The following is a 22654-nucleotide window of genomic DNA, read 5'->3' as shown; positions in this document are numbered from 1 at the left end:
CAGCGAATTCTGTCCACAAATTAGATACGAATGTGCTGCATATTTTCATTCAAAAACCTCATCTTGGCTACATTTAAAAATGCCTTCCTTAACTCAGAGAAGACTGAATCACAGACTGGAAATAGTGATAGCAATGCTCAGGGATGTTCCAAGGGTAACTGTGGTTCACCACTCAGTATTTACCAAGTTTRAAGCAAAGACTTTCATCATGTAAGCCCTACATTTATGATTTAATAGTGATGTCCAAAATAGCACTCTATGACCTTTTTCTGATATTCAAGGTTCTTTCTGACCATCACCTTTGCCAGTGCACTCAACTGCTGAAAGCCATCAGAATGTACCCCGTGTGATCAGTTATCATTTGCAGGAATCAAGCATTTTGATTGAAAGCGGTATCCACTTTTGCTGGCTCTGAGACAATGAAGGAACTTCTGTTAATGTAAGAGTTACAGGATCCTTGTAATAAGAAAGTTAACTTGGCAGAAATAGAAGAACCTGGTAAGCAAAGACAGAGTGGTTTTTTTTTTAAAATTCAGGTTCTAAAATTAGACATCTGAGCTTCAGGTCTTTTAATACACAGTAGAGGTAAAAYCGTAATAAAATCAATAAGAAGTAATCTGGAAGAGATGGGATTCTCGGTGATGTTTGTCCAAAGCTAGAAATATTTTTTAAAATCTTTTTCTACTACCAGCACCAAAAATTATTAACTCTCAGTGAGTTCGTCCAAATTGGTTTGATCCCGCCAGTAGAGAATCAGCTGTGYGGTTGCTACAACCAGAACAGATAATCCAACAGCTGCTGAGGAATGTTAAGATAAAGGTAATTATGGATGTTTTATTGATATTGACATCACAGATAATATGGGGACAACACCACCAACGAAACTCAATTTTTTCCTTATCCTATTTATCCAAGACCTTGTTTTGTTTTATAAGTCATAGTTCCAGATAAATAAAAAACTCAGCAGGATAATAATGACAGTCATTGTCACTAAAGAATCTTTTCCATCAGTGAACCGTATTTATATGTAAAGGATACACAGCGTTAATTCTACCCTTGAGATGTGGACTGGGAAGTATTTCCAACAAATACATTATTATTCTCCATTCAGCATACCACTGAGAATTCCTGAGGACACTGTGCTTTGCACCAGCATCCCTGTGGTAATGGGCCTTGTTATTTCATTTACAACAGTAAAAGCCTAGGTACTTGCTCAGTTATGCTCATGGCTCGCAACTTCACAGATGATGACAAAAGTTCACAATACACTGCAAACTACATTTCTCTGAGTAGTGTTCACAGATGGCTTTCTCAGCTCCCGCAAACTAACTGGGACGGGTACGTGAATTTTGCTGGCTTGGTAAGTCTTACAAGATCATAAATGTTACAGTCAGCTGCTTTTGCAGAGTATTTTTTTAATGCTATCACAGAAGTTGGCAGATCTTCATCTTGTAAGCCAATTACAATTCTTTGTGCTGTAAGTAGAAGAAGTTTCCTCAAAGGCTTTTGTCAGAGACAGCTGCTTGTTGGCTTCACCCTTAGCAGTGTATCTTCTGCTTTCCCTCCCCTCCTTGCTCTCGACCGCGGACTCCAGCCATCTCATTCCATGCTCACTACATTACTATTAGGCCATTGCCTCTAAATATTACTCCAAACCTAGCCAAAATATATTACTTCCAGTTCCCTCATGTCTAAAGCACCTCCCTAATACATCAAGGCACTGAAAGCCATGTCTTGAGACAGGACCTTCAGAGAATCCTGGAAGTCTCTTTCACAAAGAAAACCCCAGTAAGTAGTTGATTTGGGTGGCYATGCTTCATCAAAAATCAACCTGCCACCTTATACATTCAAAAACTCTAATGAATCTCAAAAACTCTAATGAAAAAAACACTACAACTCCGGCTTTGTTCTACTCCATAAATAACCTGCTCTTCCYTGTCAGTAACTGAGCTTTCCTATTTTGACTAACCTGATTTCAGTGACAACGTAACCTGTTTAGTGGGCGAGGGAAAGGCTGTGGATGGTGTCTACTGGACTTTAGTGAAGCCTTTGACACCATTCCCACAGCATTATCCTGGAGAAACTGGTTTACTATGCCTTGGATGGATGGACTGTTTGCTGGGAAAAAACTGTCTGGATGGCTGGAGAGTGGTGGTGAATGGAGTTYCATCCAGCTGGCAGCCGTTCACCAACCARGTGCCCCTGGGCTCAGTGTTGGGCCAGTCCTGTTTAAGGTCTTTATCACCAAWCTGAGTGAGGGCATCAAGTGCATCRTCAGTCAGTTTGCAAATGACACCAAACTGGGTGGGAGTGTTGATCTACTGGAGAGTAGGAAAGTCCTGCAGAGGGATCKGGACAGTCTGGATCAACGGGCTGAAGCCAGTTGTATGAGATTCAATAAAACCAAGTGCCATGTCCTACACTTGGGTCACAACAACCCCAGGCAGTGCTATAGACTGGGGGCAGAGTGGCTGGGAAGTGGYTCAGTGGAAAAAGACCTAGGGGTGCTGGTAGAAAGCTGGCTGAACATGAGCCAGGGTATGCCCAGGTGGCCAAGAAGGCCAATGGCATTCTGGCCTGCATCTGAAACAGTACGGCCAGCAGGACCGGGGCAATGATTGTCACCCTGTGAGGCAGCACTTCAAGTATTGTGTACAGTTTTGTGTCCCCCACAACAAGAAAGACTTTGAGGTGCAGGAGCATGTCCAGAGAAGGGCACTAAAGCTGGTGAAGTACCTGGAGCACAAGCATGATGAGGAGCAGCTGAGGGAACTGGGGCTGTTAAGCCTGGAGAAGAGGCTGGGGGGGAACCTTATCGTTCTTTACAATTGTCTAAAGTAGTGAGATGGGGGTTAGTCTCTTCTCCCAAGATCAAAGGGAAAAATTCCTCCATGGAAAGAGTTGTCAGGCCTTGGAACAGGCTACTCTGGGAAGTGGTTGAATCACCAACCCTGGAGGTATTTAGATGTCTAAATGTGGCATTTAGGAACACGGTTTAGTGGCAGACTTCTCAGTGCTGGGTTAGACCTGATGTTCCTCAAGGCCTTTTTCAYCCTAAACTATACTACGATTCTATAATTCTATCTAAAAATTTTACCTCAATTCTTCAATTCTCTTGTACAAATCTTTGTATATTTTCTGCTGAAGAAAACAGTGGAATCATAAAATCAYAGAATAGTTTGGGTTGGAAGACAAATTTATACAATAAAACAAACTTACACAATAACACAATAACAATAACACAATAACAGTGTTATKTCTCCTTAGCAATCTATTGAAGCAGCAGTATGCAGTAGAATAACTTTGTCTACCATGTCCAGCCAATGAACTGSAATTTAAAATACTTCACAAAAACCAGGTAGATATAAAACTCTACTCCTCTAATCTGACTTTTATAGTTCAACTTGTTCTTTGTTGTCTACAAAACCATCAGTTTTGGAAAAGAAACAAACAAAATGTTTTGGCAAACCGTGTCTCCAATCTAGAATTCATCTCACCTCTTTCCAAAATCTACAGTGTGAATTTTGGTATCTGGACTAACAACCTTTAACAATTAAACAAAGAAACAAGCCCTTCTATGTGTGCTGTACTTAATGTAAAGTAACTGTCTGGTCATGTACATCCAGAATATTATGAGAGTCATCCAAGAAGACTGCAAAGCTTTCCATACCTCAGAGAGGGATGAGTAAGATGAATAATTTTTGCATAAGGAAAAAGCAAGCTTCTGACTATTCAGAGAAGTCTACACTACTGCAGGCTAACTGCTTGAGAGCTGCATGGATACAGACCTAGCTGTGCACAGACACCCTGGATTCAGAAGCAACTTCAAAGCTGAATAGAGCCTGAGTTATGCATCCTGCAAGTTCTGTGCTGAATGTATTTGCCTTTGTGCAATGTCCCTGTACCTATGAACACTAGAGAGAACTGCACCRTCAGAACCCACTCTTCAGAGTCTGTGGATTCAGCCGGTCTTAATTCCTGTTCTGTAGCAGTCATGACACCAAGATGTGTCAGCATCAGCTTGAGAAATGTGCCTTTCATATGAGAAAGTGTGAGGGGGTAGCAAGTCAGGTGTCTGTATGACAAAATTCATCACCTGGCCTTACTGTATCTTTCCATCACCACTTACTCTTTCTTTGAATTCGGAAAGAAGTAAGCTATTTGCAAGCAGGTCAAGTTCCTGAACACTTGTACAGCAATTCAATGTAATTTATTAAAGACAAAACAGTGATAAAAATATCAGGGTTTCAGGTTCACTGGTATCGCTTAAGACAAATAATAAATAATGTAGCAAACAGAAATACTGCTGGTATAGAAAGCTTTTTAAAATGTATTTGTGTCATTATGTCATTAAGACAACTACAGCCTAAATTTGGACTCCTCTAATGTCTAAGTACAAGTTTCTGACTTGAACTAGTTAAATTGCGTAGTTCCTTTTCCTGACTATCCATACAATAGTGGGACTCAAAAGCATGGAAAAAAAAGAACTGTTTTTGTAATGAACTTAAAAGATAATTGTTATTTGGATACTGTATTTATTTTTAATACAAGTATCTTAAAATTAATCTTTCCAATCTTTAAACATACACGACAAAAAGCAGAACCATGAAAACGACATCTATAAATGACCAAACATTAGAGTTTTCCAGATTACTTGTAGAGCTGGATCTTTTTGGGACTTGAAAAGATGTGATAATGTTTGGTTCCTCAATCAAATAATCAGAGGAACAACCATACATAAAGTTAAAAGTAATCCATTTAACAGTAAGATTTTGAAGATTGCATTTGACTCTTTGGAAGCTAACCGATTCTCTTTTTTTTTCCCACTTTAAATAATGCTGTCACAGGAAATGAAAACAGAACTGACAAATGTCCTTTCAAGGAATGAATTCTAGAAGTAATGTAATTCAAATAAGSTTTGCCTTCAGCAATGAGGGAGATACCAAACCTTGCATTTAAAGAACGAAGAATTATACAGATATTTACATGAATTTAACTGGTATTTCATGATGTGCATATGACAATAATAACAGTATTATTTTGAGAACTGAAATACTGCAGCTCTATCAAGTTTCAGCAATTTGATCTGCACAGTCACATACATTAATAGTGGTATTATCAGAGGAACAGATGAGGATCCTTCATCAACAGAAAACTGCAGCACAGAGCACATGCTTCACATTTCCAGTAATTTTAACATTCACAGTGGAATGTTTTTTTTCTTTTCTGTTTATGAAGGGTGGCAGAATGTTTCAACTCAGCAGTTCAGGCTGCTGCTGTCAAATAGAAACCAGCTCACCCTTTACAGCCGAGAAAGCCTGAGCAAACCTGCCACCCAGTGACTTCTGCTCAGAACTGCCAGGGAGAGAGAAACTGGCAGGAAAACATCCCTTTGCTTGCACAGGAAGGAGACAAATTCTTTATGCAAGAGTACAGTAACAAATGAATAGAACAGAAATACAGAAAGTGCATATTCTTCTTAATCATATCCTACATAAACCTTTGCATTGAATTTGCTGAATGTGTGGAAAAATCTGCATTTGTTATTACTTAAGCACTAAACCACCTAATAACTAAACATGCAGGCTWCAAATGCAATCCTACTGTCCCTCTGTCCTGGATAAAAAACTAAGTTGCCTGTGGAAGAGTACAAACAAACTCTTTAAAAGAGTGCAATGTCGCTTCTTAAGYATGTCTTCCAACTCAGCAAATGAGCAGGCTGAGGCAACTCTTGACTCCTCAAAGGATTGGTTTGTTCCAAATCAGACTGAAATAGTTATGTTTGAAACATCATTTCATATGTATATAAACAGATACTGAAAGCAAGAAAAATTAATTGCTTGGTCCATGGAAAATCAGATTATATTGCCAGCCTAGGACAAGGACCCTTAAGGAGGAACTGGTACATCACTTTGAACACAGAGCTGAAACTAAACATAATCCCTGGTGTTCCCAGAAACTACAGCTACCAGGAGCAACCTTTTCTCTCCATAGTGACAGTTTCTCTTGGGACCACAAAAAAAAAAGAGAAGGTATCTAAATTTGAGGATTTTTATGCAATTTAAACCCAGAGCAACAGAATAAATATTTACACAAGCAGGCATCCACTTGGAGGTTGCTGAATATTAGGCAAATCAGCATGTAATTACACATAACAAGGAAGGATTTTAATCAAGATATTAATTATGAATAAGCCCAACAGAAGACCCTAAAAACATAACCAAAAATGCAAATGCAAAAGAACCACGATTGTTCTAAGTGCCAAAATGAGTGTCTTTGTATTAACTTGTTTAGCCTTCACATAAACTGTTCTTGTTCAATGTTTACAGACTGTTTGACTCCTACCCACCATCTGGCCTAGTCTTGTGCCAAATTCCAGAAATGCTGATGAGAAAAACACGGGTAAGTAAAAATGAATATATATGCAAACTTTTTCTGAGGTAATTTGCACCCTGTTTACAATCAGGCTACCAACCTACCAGCTATTTTCGCAAATAATCAGAGTGGAATTTAGCTGAAAAATACTTCAATCAATACTTAATCAATTTAAATACCTGATTTCAGGTATATGTCTGCAAGTGTCTGTGTGTCTGTGAGGTGTCTGAATTGTGATTCTACTTTATGTTCTTGGCCTACTGCATCTTTCTGGACCCAAACCAACACAGAAAAGACAGCTTTTCACAACAAAGAAAATCAGGATTTCATGTATTAAATAAGGATCTATAGTATCTTACCATAACATTCCTTTCATAATGTTCGTGCTCTTTCTCAAAATCTATCACAAAGCCATTTAGAGACCAAATAAATGTCAGGTCTAATGTGGGATCATGGGATGCAATGCATTGCATGGTAGCATTCTCTCCAACGGTGACATCAACATTCAGCGGAGCTAAAGTAATCCTTGTTGCCTCTGTGAAGTTAATAAAAAAAATTTTATTCAAATAAATGTTTATTCAAATATAAGCTCAGCTCCATTACTATTATCATACATTAAACCACTCCCTCAAACTCCAGTTTACATGTTATTCATACAACTACATTTCAAAGGACTAAACTAAAGTGAACAAAGGAAACATTTTACGACTAAAATGCCTGACTTCTRTTTACCTGTTTAAATCGCTGAATCACAATTCTGACCATTTAAAACTATTTTTATTTATTGACTATATCTCAAGTAGAAAGAAAACAAGATTAATGTTATGTGACTTGTGTTGCATTTCTTGTTTCAATTATATTTCCTATGTTTTAAAACTTGTCTCTTTAATGAATGGAAAGTCCCTCTTGGTTAGGCTGAATCAGATCTTCATTAGAGCATTGYAGGGATTGAGATCTTAATTTATCTACTGAGAAACATTATAATAGAAATTGTGCAAATAGCTACATGTGAAAACATACCCAGTTTCTACTGAACAGTGTGGTTCAAATGCATTAATTCATTGTTAACGAGCAATCAAATTAAGAAGAACAGATGCAAAACAGCTGCAAAACAGTGCAATGCTACTATGGAACAAAGGAACAAATATTAGTGATTTCAAATTAAGGGATTCTTCCCAAAACAAACTAATGCAATTCTGAGGCTTACCTGTCATTTCTAGAACACCAGTGCTGTTGGCTTTTCCCCGGTTATTTTCTGCAAAACAGGTGTAGCGACCTTCATCCAGCTTTGTGACATTGATAATTTCCAGGCTCCCATCATCCCAGATACGTATGCTATAACAAAAAACACACCAAGAGAAATTAGATTTTTTATTAGAAAGCAATGCTTCCTGTAGAAATGTAGTGCGTGAAAGAACAAGCCACAAACGTAATTTGAAAGCTCACATCTAACTGCTGGCATAATAAACACTCGTACAGTAAAAGATATTTAAATAGACTGTGGCATAATTGATGCCTCACCTTGCTGGAGCAAGAGAATGTACTTCTAGTCACTCGTGATCAATCCAGTATTTTTCTTAAAATTTTTATGGTACAATTCAATTCTCAAACCACGCTGGTCCAAGTTAATACCCTGCTAACTCTTTGAATCCATACTGCCAGCAACATTTTTGGCACATAATTTTCCTGAAGTTACACAGTCTCCTGTCCCTGAAGTCTGCRAAATGGAGAACTATCCTACAGGACAGATAGACACATCAGGCTGGATTTTTAAGGCTCAAAGTGTTTGCTAACAGTCAATACTAACCGGCTCCCATTTACAAGCAATTCTGTTCCTTTGCTCCAGGAGAATTTTGGCTTAGGAGCAGCTTTAGGCTTGCATTCAATAATTACACGCCCCCCTTTAGCTGCTAGGATTTTCTTCTTCATAGGGTTCAGTTCAAAAGTAGGAGGTGAAGCTGAAATAAAAAATTAACACAAATATTGCTGTTAGTGATTTTACTGCAAAAAGGATTTGTTTACAACATGCAAGAAATGACAGAATTATTGAATTGTTTACAAATATTCATTATTCAGGCCAGTGAGAAAAATTTTAGTGATACAGAGATGTGCTGGCAAGTAGATGGTGATCTAAGAGAAACAGGAAAAATCATTACGTAGTGCTATGTTACACTAGAGATTTCTTTCTGTTGATTTCTGAACTTTCATCTGAGTTTAATCTGACMAGATCAAAGACCACTGAAAGTTTCTCCCTTTCAAAAGGCCTTTTGATCAGTCCTAATAAAATTCAGATTCCTGCAGATAAATATCTTTAACAAGTTGCTCACTCAATCACATTTCCAAAGAATAGTTTGGTTTACTTTTCAGTGGTTTTAAYCCTCTCTAGAACCAGAAGTTGCACCCTTCTTTACGGTTTTCTGTTTGGCCAGTTGGAAACCAAGTATCATAAGTAATAACAAAAAACATGCTCCACAAGTTATTAACCTTATTCCTCAAGTTGTTGTCAAAAACCAGCTAGAGAGCTCAAATAAACCCCATCTCACCTCGACTGAGTGAGGGTTCTTAGCTTCATCCTCACAGGAATCTGTCACCAAACAGTACTTGCAAATATAACTACTATATTATTCAACCCTGAAACAGTAAATAGAGAAATAATTCCACTGACCCACGATCTTCAGTTCAGCATTTGCATAAATAATTCCATGCATGTTTTCTGCTATACACTGGTACATGCCGGCATCATCAAAGGTCAGACTTTGCATTCTTAGTTCACCTTTCCGGAACTAAAACACAGAATCAATGAAACAACAACATATTATCTACATAAGCTGAAGAATTCACACCCATACACACTGTTTCCTTTTTTTTCCTTTTTCACTGACACTGGGTTCACCTTTTTTTAAACAAAGCTTCACTGCTATTCAGTGCTCGAGTTTCTGTCAAAGCCTAGCTGAGTGTCAGTAGACAAATTCACTCTCCAGTTCCCTGTTATCATACCAATGCAAACACTGCTAATTCAGAAATAACAAACAAGGAATGAAATTAATTTTATGCACATAAACTTTGCTATGCCATGCTTACTGGTAAGKACTTTCTGTTTTTACATCATTTTGCAGCAGTAAAAAACAAAGCAAGTCCCAAAGAGGTAAGAGTTTTTCAGAAGATTCCTCTGAGAGATAGTATAAACTAATTTCCATTACTTTTTTAATATAAAAAAGAAAAAACTATAAAAAACATATAAAAAGAAAAAATCAAAACAAGTTAATTAAGATGGGGTGTTTTGTAAATTTCAAATAGATGCCAATAAATTTTTGAAAGATCATGTAAAGAAATTGTTTTCTTGTGAAAATCAAGCTGAAAGCTTTAACCCTTGCATTTAAGTACATTGGAGTGCCTGGAACAGCAGAAGATTAAGAGAACACGACTTAGCTGAAAACAGAATACATGAAAGGAAACGTATTTCCTGACTGTTTTATGTGAAAACATTTTAATTTGATTTTATACAAGGAATCTTTGTTGTGTGGTAAATGAAATGCCTAATTATAAGTTATCTGATTTAGAAACAAATTATGTTTTCAAGGCAATTTACATATTTTTGCTATCTTCCACTTGGAAATCATCTGAACACCACAGTAACACACAACATAATCTTCTGGTGTACTACTGGAAGCTTACAAGCAGCGTTCTGCAGTCCAGTATGCAGATTTTTCAGATTTTGTCAGTAAAAGCCAAGTTCAGTGGGAACCAGAAAGCAACTCACTTGTTAAATTATTTGTTTGCAAAAACTATCAAAGCCAAACAAAAGCATTGTTTTTCCTGATTTAAGSCACCTCCATATAGCAGATAGTGATATCCCTGTTCTCCCTTCAACCTCACACATTTTTAAGATATACAGTCAAAAAAAAAGCTGCCTCAACTTTTTTGTTTGCTTGCCAAGATCAGAGTCACCACAGCTCAACAGATGTAGAGCTACATTGTGCCCTCATATTCTCTTGGTTTTTTAATGAATTTTCATATGGTATAAGCAACAGATTTTAAATACACTGTTAAAATGCCTGGACCGATTTTGCCAGAGAAGCTGTGRATGCCCCATCCCTGGACTTGTTCCAGGGCAGGCTGGATGGAGTTCTGAGCTACTAAAAGGAACCAAATGGAACTAAATGATCTTTAAGGCACTTTCCAACACAGAGCATTGTGATTCCATGATTCCAGAATGGAAAATCTACTTTGCTTGAACCAAAGAGACAATATAATAGAATTAAATTACCAAACAGTACTTCTTTAAACTTCACATCACCTAAACATTTGCAACACTCCGTGTYTAGAAAAAATGTGAAAAAATACAGGACATAGGAACACCACTGATAATTTAAAAAATACTCCTTCTTGTCATATCTCCGCTGACTCTATTTTGTCTTATGTTTTTAAAGACACATGTTTACCACACATGTTTAATGTGGTAAAAATAATTAATTTTAAAGAGAAGCTGATAGATATTTTTTATCTAGAGTAAAGAGTATTTACTTAAACAGGCCTGGAGAAAAAGGGATACCCACCTACTAAACATGTGGTCAACAGTTAAGTTTACAGTTAAAAGCTGAATAGTAAATAGCCTGAAGAAATAAGAGAAGATTGAGATAGAACTTCTAAAAATAGATTTTAATGTGACCTGAGAGTGGAATAAGCAAGTATTTGGATCATTATAATTAATTTTCCTTTAACCTTTTAATGCATGCTTCAAAAAATTGTTTCCATGAGCTAACCAATCAAGCCTGTGTTACCTACATCAAMATACTCACCGAGGCACCATTCTTCAGCCACCTAATTGTTGGAATAGGCTTGCCTGTAGCTACACAAGGCCAGTACAGGTCACTGCCTATATCCTTCTCTGTGTCATTGATATGTTCTACCCACTCAGGAGCAGCTGAAGGATAAAATACATGATGCATTGTAAATATAGCACATAGAGATTTAACTTGCATTATCTAGTATTAATTCCACTGCTTTTTCCACGATATTTAAACAGATATTTAAAGTGATGATGATAACTCAGCAACACACCAACACAAAAAAGAAAGGTTTTGTCTTATGACATAGGTTCAAAGAAACTTCAAACTACTTTTTATGAGAAGAAAATATGGAATTGAAATAATTGTTCCTGAAAGACCAAAGACGTAAGATATTTATCTGTAGACTATACAATATGAAAAATACTCAGTAGCACCATAAAAATCATTGTTACATGACATGAAACTGTGTAAAACTGAAAAGGATCTCCAACAAATTATTCTCTTGGTCCAGATAGGRTATGTAAGAAATTAACATTGAAAATGGTCCAGCATTTTTGATTTTGCTAAGCAAACAAACCACTTTATTAGTTTTACTTATTATAAGCAGTAAGAACCTTCACACACTGAGTTTAATCTACTGAAGTTCTAGCAATCAACTGAAGGTCTCAACTCAGAAGATCTTCTGTACAGCCAATGCAAGAGACATAAATCTTCTGAAGGTGATTSAGATGTTATTTGTGACCTTTTCATGTCATATTTTTGTGGCATAAACCTCAGTCAAGAATTCAGATTACCTGGGATGATTTCACTATAGGGAGTAACATACATTGCTGTGGTTAGCTAATTTAACCAAATGCATAAAGGGAAGTGACAGAGGGTGGAAGAATAAAGAATTGTATATAAGTAATAAGAGAGAGAGCTAAGACAGAAAACACAAAATGAGAAAACAAGAAAATGGAACAAACTTAATGGTCTCTTTTTCTTCAGGGACGTTCTTTCACTTCAAGTACTATAAACTGATTTAATTTCCATCGTGCATAATTATATTAACACATAACTGTCAAGGTGCATATACCAACTATACTAAGCAGACTGAGTATTATTAAATACTGAGTATTATTCAATTAATACATAAATATTTATGTATTAATTTAATGCATGAATTTTGATTCTGCTCTATTCACTTGAACAGCAGTGTGTGAGGATGACAGTATGAATCAACACTGACATCGTGTGAAAACACAGATACTTCCAACATACGTAAAACCAACACAGATCATCAAGAATAAAATTATTCTTCCTACCTTGTACATAAACTCTTGCTTGATGTTTATCTTTTCCTTTATAGTTTTCAGCTTCACACTCATAAAGTCCTTCATCTTCATACTGAATATTGAAGATCTTAAGAACTGCACCAGACATGCTTATCTCAGCAGAGGCTGGCAAGGGTTCAAGGTATTTACTCCATCTGAGTTCAGGAACCGGACTTGAAAAGGTACAGTAAAGTACAAATCAGCATGCTCAAAAACTGGCTGTTAAATTGCAGACTACAAAAAGAGCGTTTGATCATGAAACATGCATTTTCATTCCCTGAAATATGAAAGCAAACTGTGCTCAACAGTAACTTTAAATCATACTTACTTTCCAAGAGCAAAACACTCCAGCGTCACGTTTTGCCCCAGGAGAGCGTACGTGTCCTTGAACTTCACCTTGATATCAGCAGGATATACTTTTGCTCCTAATATGAAAAACAGATTCTCAGAAAAGGCATGGCAGGAAGTTACAGCTATCAACATTTCCACAGTTAATATAACTTTTCTTAAAATTCCAGACAAAACTCTTYTTACAGAGAATAAACAGCCTGGCAATACAAAAACTGTGTGACTAAGCACTGAACTTTTACTAGTAAGGCATAATTGTTTTACTCAGCAACTAGTTATTATTCTCTGGATGACAAATCCTAAMATTCCTTACAGAATTTCTAATTGCACTTGATGATGTATTGTGTGTATGGGCAGACAAAAACCTGAGTCTCTGTTTTCCACAGATTCTTTTACTGGATAGAATATTTTGAATTATTTTGAATTTAAGCTCAGTTTTATCTCAGTAAGGGTACAAAGGAGCTAGAGCAAGCACATCTATAGTTKAATGATATAAATGTAAGGATATAAATGTAGTTAAATTTCCCTACTTGCGATCCCTGTAGGAATGTGTGATTACTGGCCATGGAGTATTTGGTCAAAGATCATTAATTTGTGATTACTCAAATGCAATCAGCAGTATGGGRAATTTATAGATAAAAGGGTCACTGAAAAACTGAAATGATCAGTTTATGGGAATCTAGTGACTGACAGTCTGAAGTAGAAAAAGGGAGCTTGGCTCCTATTTGGAAAACGTGCATTTCTCATGAAGAAACCGGGGCAAATAATCCAGTAACGCAAAGTCACAGCAGTGTCTTAGGCAACTGACCATGAGACACAAAGCTCTTAGGCCACCGTTGGATAGAATTTTCTTCAAGGAAAAGCATTTTCCTCTTTCATGGAGGATTTTCTGAGGGACAAGTAAATCCTGAAGCTGTTCATCAACATTTACAAGAAGTTTCTGCTTTAAGTCATAGTCCTTTGAACCAATGCCAAGATTAGAAAAGATATTGAAGATTTTGGGATGAGAACAGGGGCTTATCACATAAAAGAGATGGGGATTCTGGGGATAAGAACTCTGTTCTCAATTATTTGAAAGGAAATTTGGGAGTGAATCCATGGAGATTTCCTTCACAAAGTTTTCACTGTGGATAGGAATGATTTGGACCTCTGCACCTGAAACACTAAGCGACATTGTGCAGTAGCCATTATGACTCTCCATATAATTCTCCTCACAGAAACAAAATAATTATGAGTTAGCAAAATTATAACACAAACAGTTAAAATACTGCACATGCATAGTATTTCCAATAAATACTTACGATCAGACTGAGGAATAAGTGGAATAAATTTACTGAATACACTCTTTGTTATTGAAGGGCTGGACACAAAACATGAATAATTGCCCTTATCTGATGCTTCTACATTTGCAATGTAGAGATTGCCGTTCGTCTGTGACACAAATCGTCGTTTGTCCAAAGCAATGAACACTGGGAACTCATTTAGAAGCCAGCGATAACTGAGGTCATCTGGAGGGAAATATTTTAGTCAATATTAAAAAACAACACTATCAGCTGTTCAAACCACAGAATACTGTYTGCATATAAATGACTTGGCTCTGATTTCTAGTTTACAGATCTTTATTTTYTGCAGAGGCAGCTATTTGAGACAGATTTATACACGTCTCAGCAGCCAGCTCATTCCTGCCTACAATGAACATCAGGGCACTGCTGCCATGAGTGCAGGCTGCTGAGGATTTGGCTACAGTGTGCAGAGACTGCCCTGGGCACGACCTTCCCCCAGGAACTGGAGTGGGATGGGACAAGAGAGGCAGCTGAGTTTTGACCTTATGCAATTGCAAAGTTGGGTAGTCCTCACTGGTTTTGTGATTTAGACAAAACCTTAGGAGTATTTTAACTAGCAATACATCTCCGTTCTTCAGTTCCTTGCAATGCTTAAAATGAGCATGAAAATTAAATCATTGTTCCATTTTAWAGGGTAGAAGAGATGCTAATAGCCAATTTCATCCCTCATGATGGAACTGCAGATGCTTGAGATTATGGATATAATTCCTGCAGAGCTCTTCAGTAGCTAATTAGGAGAAAAAGTCACTTCCAGAGAACAAATAACCTCATAAATAACTCTGACCCTCTGAGGGYGCTTCTGCTGTTCCATGATTTTAAAAGAAACCCAAGATCATAGCAGCTGAGGTGACTTTACCAGGTGGAACAAAGCAGGGCTCTGTCCAAGAYCAGCAGAAAGTCTGGGATGACACAGTGACAGAGTGACATATACTCAGGTGTTTTGATTGGTAGGCCAAGCCTCCCCTCCATTATGCAGATTAACTTGAGTAATTCTAGCTGCAGTATCAAAACTCATTTACAAATCCAACAATATTCCTTACATATGATCAACAATGAACATATTCAAAACAGAAAGCTAAACTAAATGGTGGATCTCAAGCTGCATAGAAGTTTATGTTTAAGCAAATATAAAGGACACTTGCAAAAATAAATATTAATTTGCATTTTACTCCTAAGGCAATGAAAATTAAGCACTTTAAGCTGAATTACCTGGATAGTGGTAAGGGGGCTCACAAAGAAGCACTGCTCCAACCCCTTCTCGCACTTTAACCTCATAACGTTCCTCAGGTGGAAAGGGATCCAGATCTAGTTTGAAAAAAAAAAAAAAAACCAAGGAAAGGAAAATTAGGATTTTCATTACAGTATTTTTTTTATTATTATAATTACTTTCAGTCCTATAGAGATTAACACAGAAATACATCAATACATGGCTATGGATAGATAGCTGTTGACCCCTAATGCCAGTTTTGCTTATTTGTCATTATCAAATGAAATTTTTTTACAGTATTTAACTCATCATTATTGCAAATGTCAGGGGAAAAAAAGTCAKGCAGATTGTATCCCTAAGAGAAGCTAGGTTTCCTTGAAGAAASAATCCCAGAAAGAGACATAAAAAGAATTTTAGGTTATTTTTCAAGTGCTTTCTCCAAAATGTAAATTTAATTCTTTACTGTAACTTAGAGGGTCTTCTCTAAATTTATTTGGCTGCCCTCTCTGACAACTCCAGCAGCCAAGGACTGGCAAGCAGCTAGCTCACATATATCCTTAGTGCCAGAGGTTTGGGACAGAAGTGACTCACATCCCAGACAAAAGCTTAGCTGACCCTCTGGACACCACCTAGAGTGGATTCCTTTTTTGGGGATTCCTTTTTTTTGCCTTCTGGTGAAAAAATACAACTAAGGAAAAAGGCAACTAAAGAAAAAATAAAATAAAAATACCAAACGCTGTCTTCAGTCAGTAAAAATTTGCCTGTGGTACATCAATTTTTCAGAATGCATGTATTTGGTGACATGCAGGCCTGTACATGTATCCACAAGAATAGCTCATGACTGTCAAAAGTTGACAGAAATTTCCCCCAGTGGGGTCTTCACTGCAGCCTGGGAGTTGGGACACCCTTTACTGGTGAGTGCTGTGCCTTCCTCCTGCAGTTGTGTTTGCACTGTGGCAGCACCTCATCACCATATGMCCTCACTCATGTCTTTCTTCTGTGACTATTTCCCCTCAGGTCCTTACATGATTTGAAAAGAGTCTGGACATCATTATCTCCAGATCTGGCTCCGTGAGTCTCCTCAATTAATAATTTATCAATAACTCACTGGGAAGGCTGTTACGTCAGCTAAATGTTAAACAATATAAAATGCTTACAAAATTATTTTGTGCAAACTTCTGCAGACTAAGGTATTAAGAYATTGTTTTTACACAGTAATACAGCTATGGCACATGTCAGCAGAAGACATTGTAAAACAGTGTAAAACATTGGGGATTTCACGCTAACCATAACTTTTCTATGTTAACAAAGACAAAGACTTACATCCAAAACTCAGAGTGGCTTCACTGCTTCTGACAGTTCCAAAGATATTTGACACTATACAGACATATTTTCCAGCATCCCTTGATTTCTCAGGATTATTGATAACAAGTCTGCCTCCCACCATACTGTAGCGCTCCTTTGTTAAATCAATATCCCAGTTGTTGAGTTTCCACCTATGAAAAAAKAAAAGCCAGATGTAAGATTTGGCCTCAAAGAGCAAACCTGGTAAGAAATGTGATGTGAAAAATAACTCATAAATTTGGATAAACTATACAGAAAGTTATTAATATATTTCTGTATGTTTTAAGTTTTTCTTCAGCAAGAAGCACAGATCYGAACTCCAGAGATCTTTTAAACAAAATAGTCTCAGTTCTTCTTCCTTGGGAACGTGACATAGGTTGAAATATAATTGCTGTCCAAGCAGTAAGATATGCTTGAGTTGGCTGTGAATGAGCTACCTGGTCATCAAACACGGAATTTTAAATACATCTCAAATAATTATCCAAGGCCAAACTGGCTAAAAGTATACTCCCTCTGCACCTTAAAGTATGGGCTAATGAGCAATTTTTGTAAACCTGCTTCAGATAATGAAGATGTTCTATGAAACATAATGTGCCAGTAAAGTCAGTGCAAAAGCTGTGGCACGCTGKATACAAGACCTACTTACTACATTCAGAAAATCACTGGACCCTCTCCCCTTAGTTATGGGAAAACCCCACAGCAAATTCACTCAATTACTGCAACTTGCATTTGAGCGATTAAGACAGAAATTGGTGGCCCAGTTCTGGCCCTCACTGATATCTRCTTAATTTAAAAAATGTTAAAAAACACGCAGAGGGAACCAGTACTCATGATGGATATTTGTGTCTCTTGCTGTGTCCACAAGAGGGAGCCCATAACCTTAGAAAGGAATTGCCTCGTTCCTATGCACAAATAGCAGAGATGCAACTTTAATACATTTAAAGATCATAAAATCATTTCAGCATAAATATCTTCTTTTGTCATAAGGCAAATTTAGGCACTAGTATCTGAAAATGAGTACACACTACGTGTTCATTCACTATTGAAGATGTACCAAAACATGCAGAATTCTCATTTGGAAATGGAACTTGCAAYTGTCACAGAAAAAAACAATAGTAAGAGTGACATAAACAAAATAATAAATTAAAATAAAAAATCCAATGAAATGGCAGGTTTCAAAGATGCAGCAAATAGCATTTTGATCTTATAGAATTCTAAATGCATCACTTCCATCCTGTGAGACATGCTATATGTCTGTGTAAGAAAAAATAAATATATCTTCTGTTAAGAAATATCTAGGAATGAATGTTCTGAGAACAGCTCATCCTGCAATGACAATGGCAGAAAGGACTTATCTCTGAGATAAAAGAATTTTGGCTCAATAAGTGTTAGAGGGCTGAAATGAAGATAACGTATTGAGGTAAACAAAAAATCAACATGTCAGGAAATAAGAAAAGTGGCCTTATTCTGTACTGCAATTATCATCACATCAGCTACCAGCGCTAATTTTCAGATCTGTTCCTAGACAGAGAAGCTCTGGAGGTGCCATGTAATTCTTTGAGAGTGATTTTACTACTTCAGCTTTGCTGAGCCCATAACAGATAAAGAAGAATGTCAAAATTTATGTAGAATGTATAATCATCTATAGATGGTATATTTACAGTCTTGCAGACAGGGTGGGGGGRAGTCTCTGGACCAACTGCAAGGGATGGGCAAGTACATCTTCAGCATATGTAATCTCTCCACACTTTCCAAGCATGGCAAGAGGAAGTAAGCACAACAAAATGTCATGTAGCAGGATCATATTCAAAAGGGTGGTTCTGTACAGGTAGACAACCTGCTAGCATGTTTTAGAAGTGGCAGTGATCAGTAACTAAGCTGCTTTGATGGAAAAATACCATAGTTGACCACAAAACTGTAACATCTAAAGAACAGCTAGCAGACTTGATTGCTTTTTCTGTTCTAGAAACCAATTTGGGAGCACACATAAGTGAGTACTGGGGGCAGGTCATAGGATAATTTCCTGAATGGGTCTTTTGTTGGCAAGAAATTGTGTCTGTCCTGAGTACAATGACAGTTTTTGGCCTATGGTCAGGCTGTAATTTAACCAGAGTCTTAATAGTGACAATCTTAAGTACATTTCCCTTTACACAATGAGCAGGTAATAGCTGACAAGCTCCTATGAATGCACAACAAAGAACTGCTCTCCACTATAAAATAATTATTTTTGAGGGAGGTCATGTGGGAATCTGTATTAGAACTAGTTCAAATGTTTTTTCAGAATAAAGTTTTTCATGTCTTCAGTAGCATAGCTGATACATTCTTGATCATGGCTTTACAACACAGCGGATGCAAAAACAACATGGGATGTAGAATATCCAGATTCAACAATCAATACTTCTTCTGTCAAAGCAAAACAGAATTTAAAAAGCAATCCTGGATCAAAAAGAACTAATACTCCAATCTCAGTCAACCTCAGCTGGAAAGATAGCCTCTTAATTATTTTTAAAAGTAACTTCTTTTCCTTTTCTTTCATTTGCATCTGGATCAGTGTTTCTTTCAAAAGCTGAAGATATGTAACTCAATATATAGTTATCAACACCGATTAGCCATTTTAGCAAATTGAATCTAGGTTGAACCTTCCTCAATAATTGCACATCTCCCCATTTTTTCCTGCCTTGAAGACTTTGCTCCAACTTTTCAAGACAGTCAATTGTTTAACAACACATTTGAAACAGCTGCTAAATAAAATATGCAAGACCTGAAAATCAAAACAAGAGATGTTACCTGTAAGTAGGAAAAGGAATTGCTCGAGCTCTGCAGTTCATTGAAACTTGTCCATCTGAAGATTCTTCTGGATAGATGGTATCAATAGGTTGCTCCTCAAAAACGGGTCCATAACCTTTGTTTCCTTCCTCTGAAAACAGAAGAGAGTTTCAAATTAATACTTTTTAATTAGCATTCAAACYGAAGATTAATTTGCATCACACTTTTCAGAATCAAAATGTGAAGGCCAATCAGAGTGTCATCCAAAGTGAAATTCAGCAAAACTGGAGCARTCTGGGTAACAGCAGTGGTGTCTGTCCTCTGCTGACTCCTGCCTTCTGAGAGCCAAAGTAACTCAAACTGTGCTCCTCTAATACCACCCTTTGTAACTTCTCTGATGAGATCAAGTATTTGTTACTGTTTAGGCCAAATATGGAGATAATTATGACTGAAGACACAACCCTTAAAAATACAATGAGGTCAACTTACTTCACAGAGAACAAATTTTAACCTAAAAGGTTAAAACAATTACCAAAACAATTACCCACACTTATTCCTGATCTTATAGCCCAATCATCTCCAATGATTTTATGCATTTAGAAAGAATCTTTACCACATGAGACAAAAAAACCCTTAAGTTGGTCATCAAAGCTGCAAACGACATTGTTTCCAGATCACACCTCTGTCTTCTTYTCAAACTGAGGTATCTATTAGCTTTCTACTCTTCAAAATAAAATTTTAAAAAGGTCCTAAACTGCAAATAACTTCAGGTTGTAAAGTCAAGTGCTTAAAGTGGATAAATGTAAAACAGGTTTGACAACTGTATTTTTTAAACTTTATCCTTCATTTGTTGATGCTGTTGTAAAGGTGTCAGGCTCTTTTTACTCCTTCTGCATTCCCTCCTCCTTTACCGCCTCCAAGCATACAAGGTTGCTCTTTCGAGTCCAGAGAAGCAAGACTAAAAGCAAAGGTGGAACGTTGTGGGAAAATTCTTCTCAATAAATACTCTCAATGTATCAAAGGATGTAACTGATTTTTTTTTTTTTTTTTTTTTGGTGAAAATGTCAAATATGCATTCTAGCTACACAATGGCTCTGTGAAGAGACAGTGCATGGTCCATATAGATATAATTTTGAGATAACACAGTTGTCTAACTCTCATAGGTCTCTACTGAGATTGAAATAACATTATGGACAACTGTAAGCAATTTATGGGAGAACAAAGGAGTTCATGACTGCTAACAGGCTCACTTTCCCTTTAAGTTCAGAGCCTTGCTCCAAATCCTAGAGATGTCAGTGATTTGTAAAATGGCAGCTAGAATCTTGTAATACAAGGTAAACAAAACTAGCACATTTCTACAAATAAGATCTTCAGAGATGGCTGAACWATGTAACTTGGACATTTTCAAAAGCAATGGTTAAGGATGGAAAAATGTAAACATTTTGCAATAGTATCTGTGCTACCTATAAAAATTTGTGTCTTGTAATTTAAAAAAGTCAGTAAATATACTGGCAGTATTACAGATGAATGTTCTTAAATCAAAATCAAATTATGATTTTGTACTCATGCCCTCAGAAGTATTTTGTTCTAAAAAAACGTAGACTAAATTAGACARTTTTTGGAATCCTATAAATGAAGAAAGAGTTTATCCATACACCTAGAKAATGTGGATTATGCCAGTGTAAAAATACCACATATACATAAAACATTCTTCTGCAGATAAATCTTTTTTATTGTTCCTATTTTCCATATTCATAGACAGACACTAGATCACAGCACTAGAAGAAGAGTGGTTATAGATAAAAAGCAAATCTCCTCTCCAATTCAAATCTGGGAGAAAAAGACACCATTTCCCTTGAGGACAGGAGCAGGTCCAGAAGATACTGCAAGTCAGGCAACTTAATTTTCAAAAACTAATTCACGTAATGAGAAGTCCTTCAAAGAAGCAAAGAAGAGCAGGTAGAAGGGCAGAGCTTTTGAACAATGGTCTGCTTTCTTTCACCTTTTAAAGCACAATAATATAAAAATCTACATATTGCTAGACCAAAAGAAGAACTCACTTCAGACTGAAAAGGCAAGATTCAGAAACTGGAATGGCTAAGACAGAAACCTGATGACATGCTCTATGCAGTTCTCAAATATGAATACAGAATAACAGCCTCTTGCAGCAAATAGCCATATCATATGCAGCTGACTCTTCACCTTAGGACTCAAACGATGTCACAGAGCACTTAGGCATTTCATGGCATGCATTTTTAATGCTGTCAGCACTATTAATTATACTGAGTGAATGCCTGCTTCTCACATGTATCAAATGTGCTTTGTACTGGCACTTCTGCTGCAATCCATTATGAATCTAGTTTCATATCTATCTGAGCAAAGTAAGGTGTGCAGACTGAATGTCAGGTATGGCAAACAATAAACCTTTTGCTCTCAGCCACAACGTGAATGTGGACCAATGATATGAAATGGCACATGAGAGAAAAGAGGAGAGAAAGGGATTGTCAAAAGATCTGCAAGAAATGTTCACACTTTAAGTGAAGGATCATGACTGTGTGACAAAATTTGGAAAGCAAGGAAGGGCAGACTAAGTAGAAGGAAAAACATTAGCTCACTGAAGTTATGCCTACATGAAAAAGAGAAGCAGGGAAAGAAGAAGGATGTATTCGGTAAACTGAGGATGTGATGAAGAGCACATTTCATAGTTCCAGGTCCTGCTTTAGACAAGAGGATGGATTGATCTCTCAAACAGTGTTTTGCATGTATTTCTTGTGGTTTATGTTTTAAATCAGAACATAAGCTATCACCTGACTATTATAAGCATTCTTCACTGAATACTGAAAACAAGACTCAGACCTTTCAGAAGTGCTAAAATGTATTAGGAAGCCTGTGCAAAGGTCAAGAAAATCTCTTCTCAGCTGATGAGATTACGGATCCTGCATAAGAACCTTCCCCTCAGGAAGGTGGTCCTGTCCTCCTTTCTCCTTGTGACACTTCACAGCTGAGCAGTGTAATTTCCCCTCTAGGCTTTCCTACAATACCACTCGTGCTTGTCTGACTCCTTAGGTAGCTGCTAAAGCTAAAGAGAGTGGAAATCTATTAAATTCTTGCTTTCTAGCTTAGTTTTCTGTCAGTTTAGTGARGTGATTTGTTCACTGATGAAGACCA

General features: G+C 37.0%; 1 protein-coding gene across 1 annotated transcript in view; it reads right to left on the bottom strand.

The window, feature by feature from the left end:
* The window catches only part of CNTN1 (contactin 1), a 209772-nt gene that overhangs the window by 43638 nt on the left and 143480 nt on the right, over positions 1 to 22654 (bottom strand). Inside the window, exons 5-15 of the mRNA XM_057366132.1 lie at positions 19508 to 19637; positions 16700 to 16872; positions 15379 to 15474; positions 14128 to 14334; positions 12807 to 12903; positions 12470 to 12651; positions 11175 to 11299; positions 9041 to 9158; positions 8183 to 8333; positions 7583 to 7710; positions 6735 to 6910 (exon numbers count right to left, since the gene is read on the bottom strand). Coding sequence (XP_057222115.1) covers positions 6735 to 6910; positions 7583 to 7710; positions 8183 to 8333; positions 9041 to 9158; positions 11175 to 11299; positions 12470 to 12651; positions 12807 to 12903; positions 14128 to 14334; positions 15379 to 15474; positions 16700 to 16872; positions 19508 to 19637 — 1583 coding nt within the window. The remainder of the gene's footprint in view (positions 1 to 6734; positions 6911 to 7582; positions 7711 to 8182; positions 8334 to 9040; positions 9159 to 11174; positions 11300 to 12469; positions 12652 to 12806; positions 12904 to 14127; positions 14335 to 15378; positions 15475 to 16699; positions 16873 to 19507; positions 19638 to 22654) is intronic.

The sequence above is a fragment of the Malurus melanocephalus genome, unplaced genomic scaffold (assembly GCF_030028575.1).
Source record: "Malurus melanocephalus ecotype Western Australia unplaced genomic scaffold, MMel_1.1 scaffold_60, whole genome shotgun sequence".
Taxonomy (NCBI): Eukaryota; Metazoa; Chordata; class Aves; order Passeriformes; family Maluridae; genus Malurus; species Malurus melanocephalus.
The sequence above is the reverse complement of the archived record's forward strand: the minus strand, read 5'-3'. Positions and strand labels throughout refer to the sequence as shown.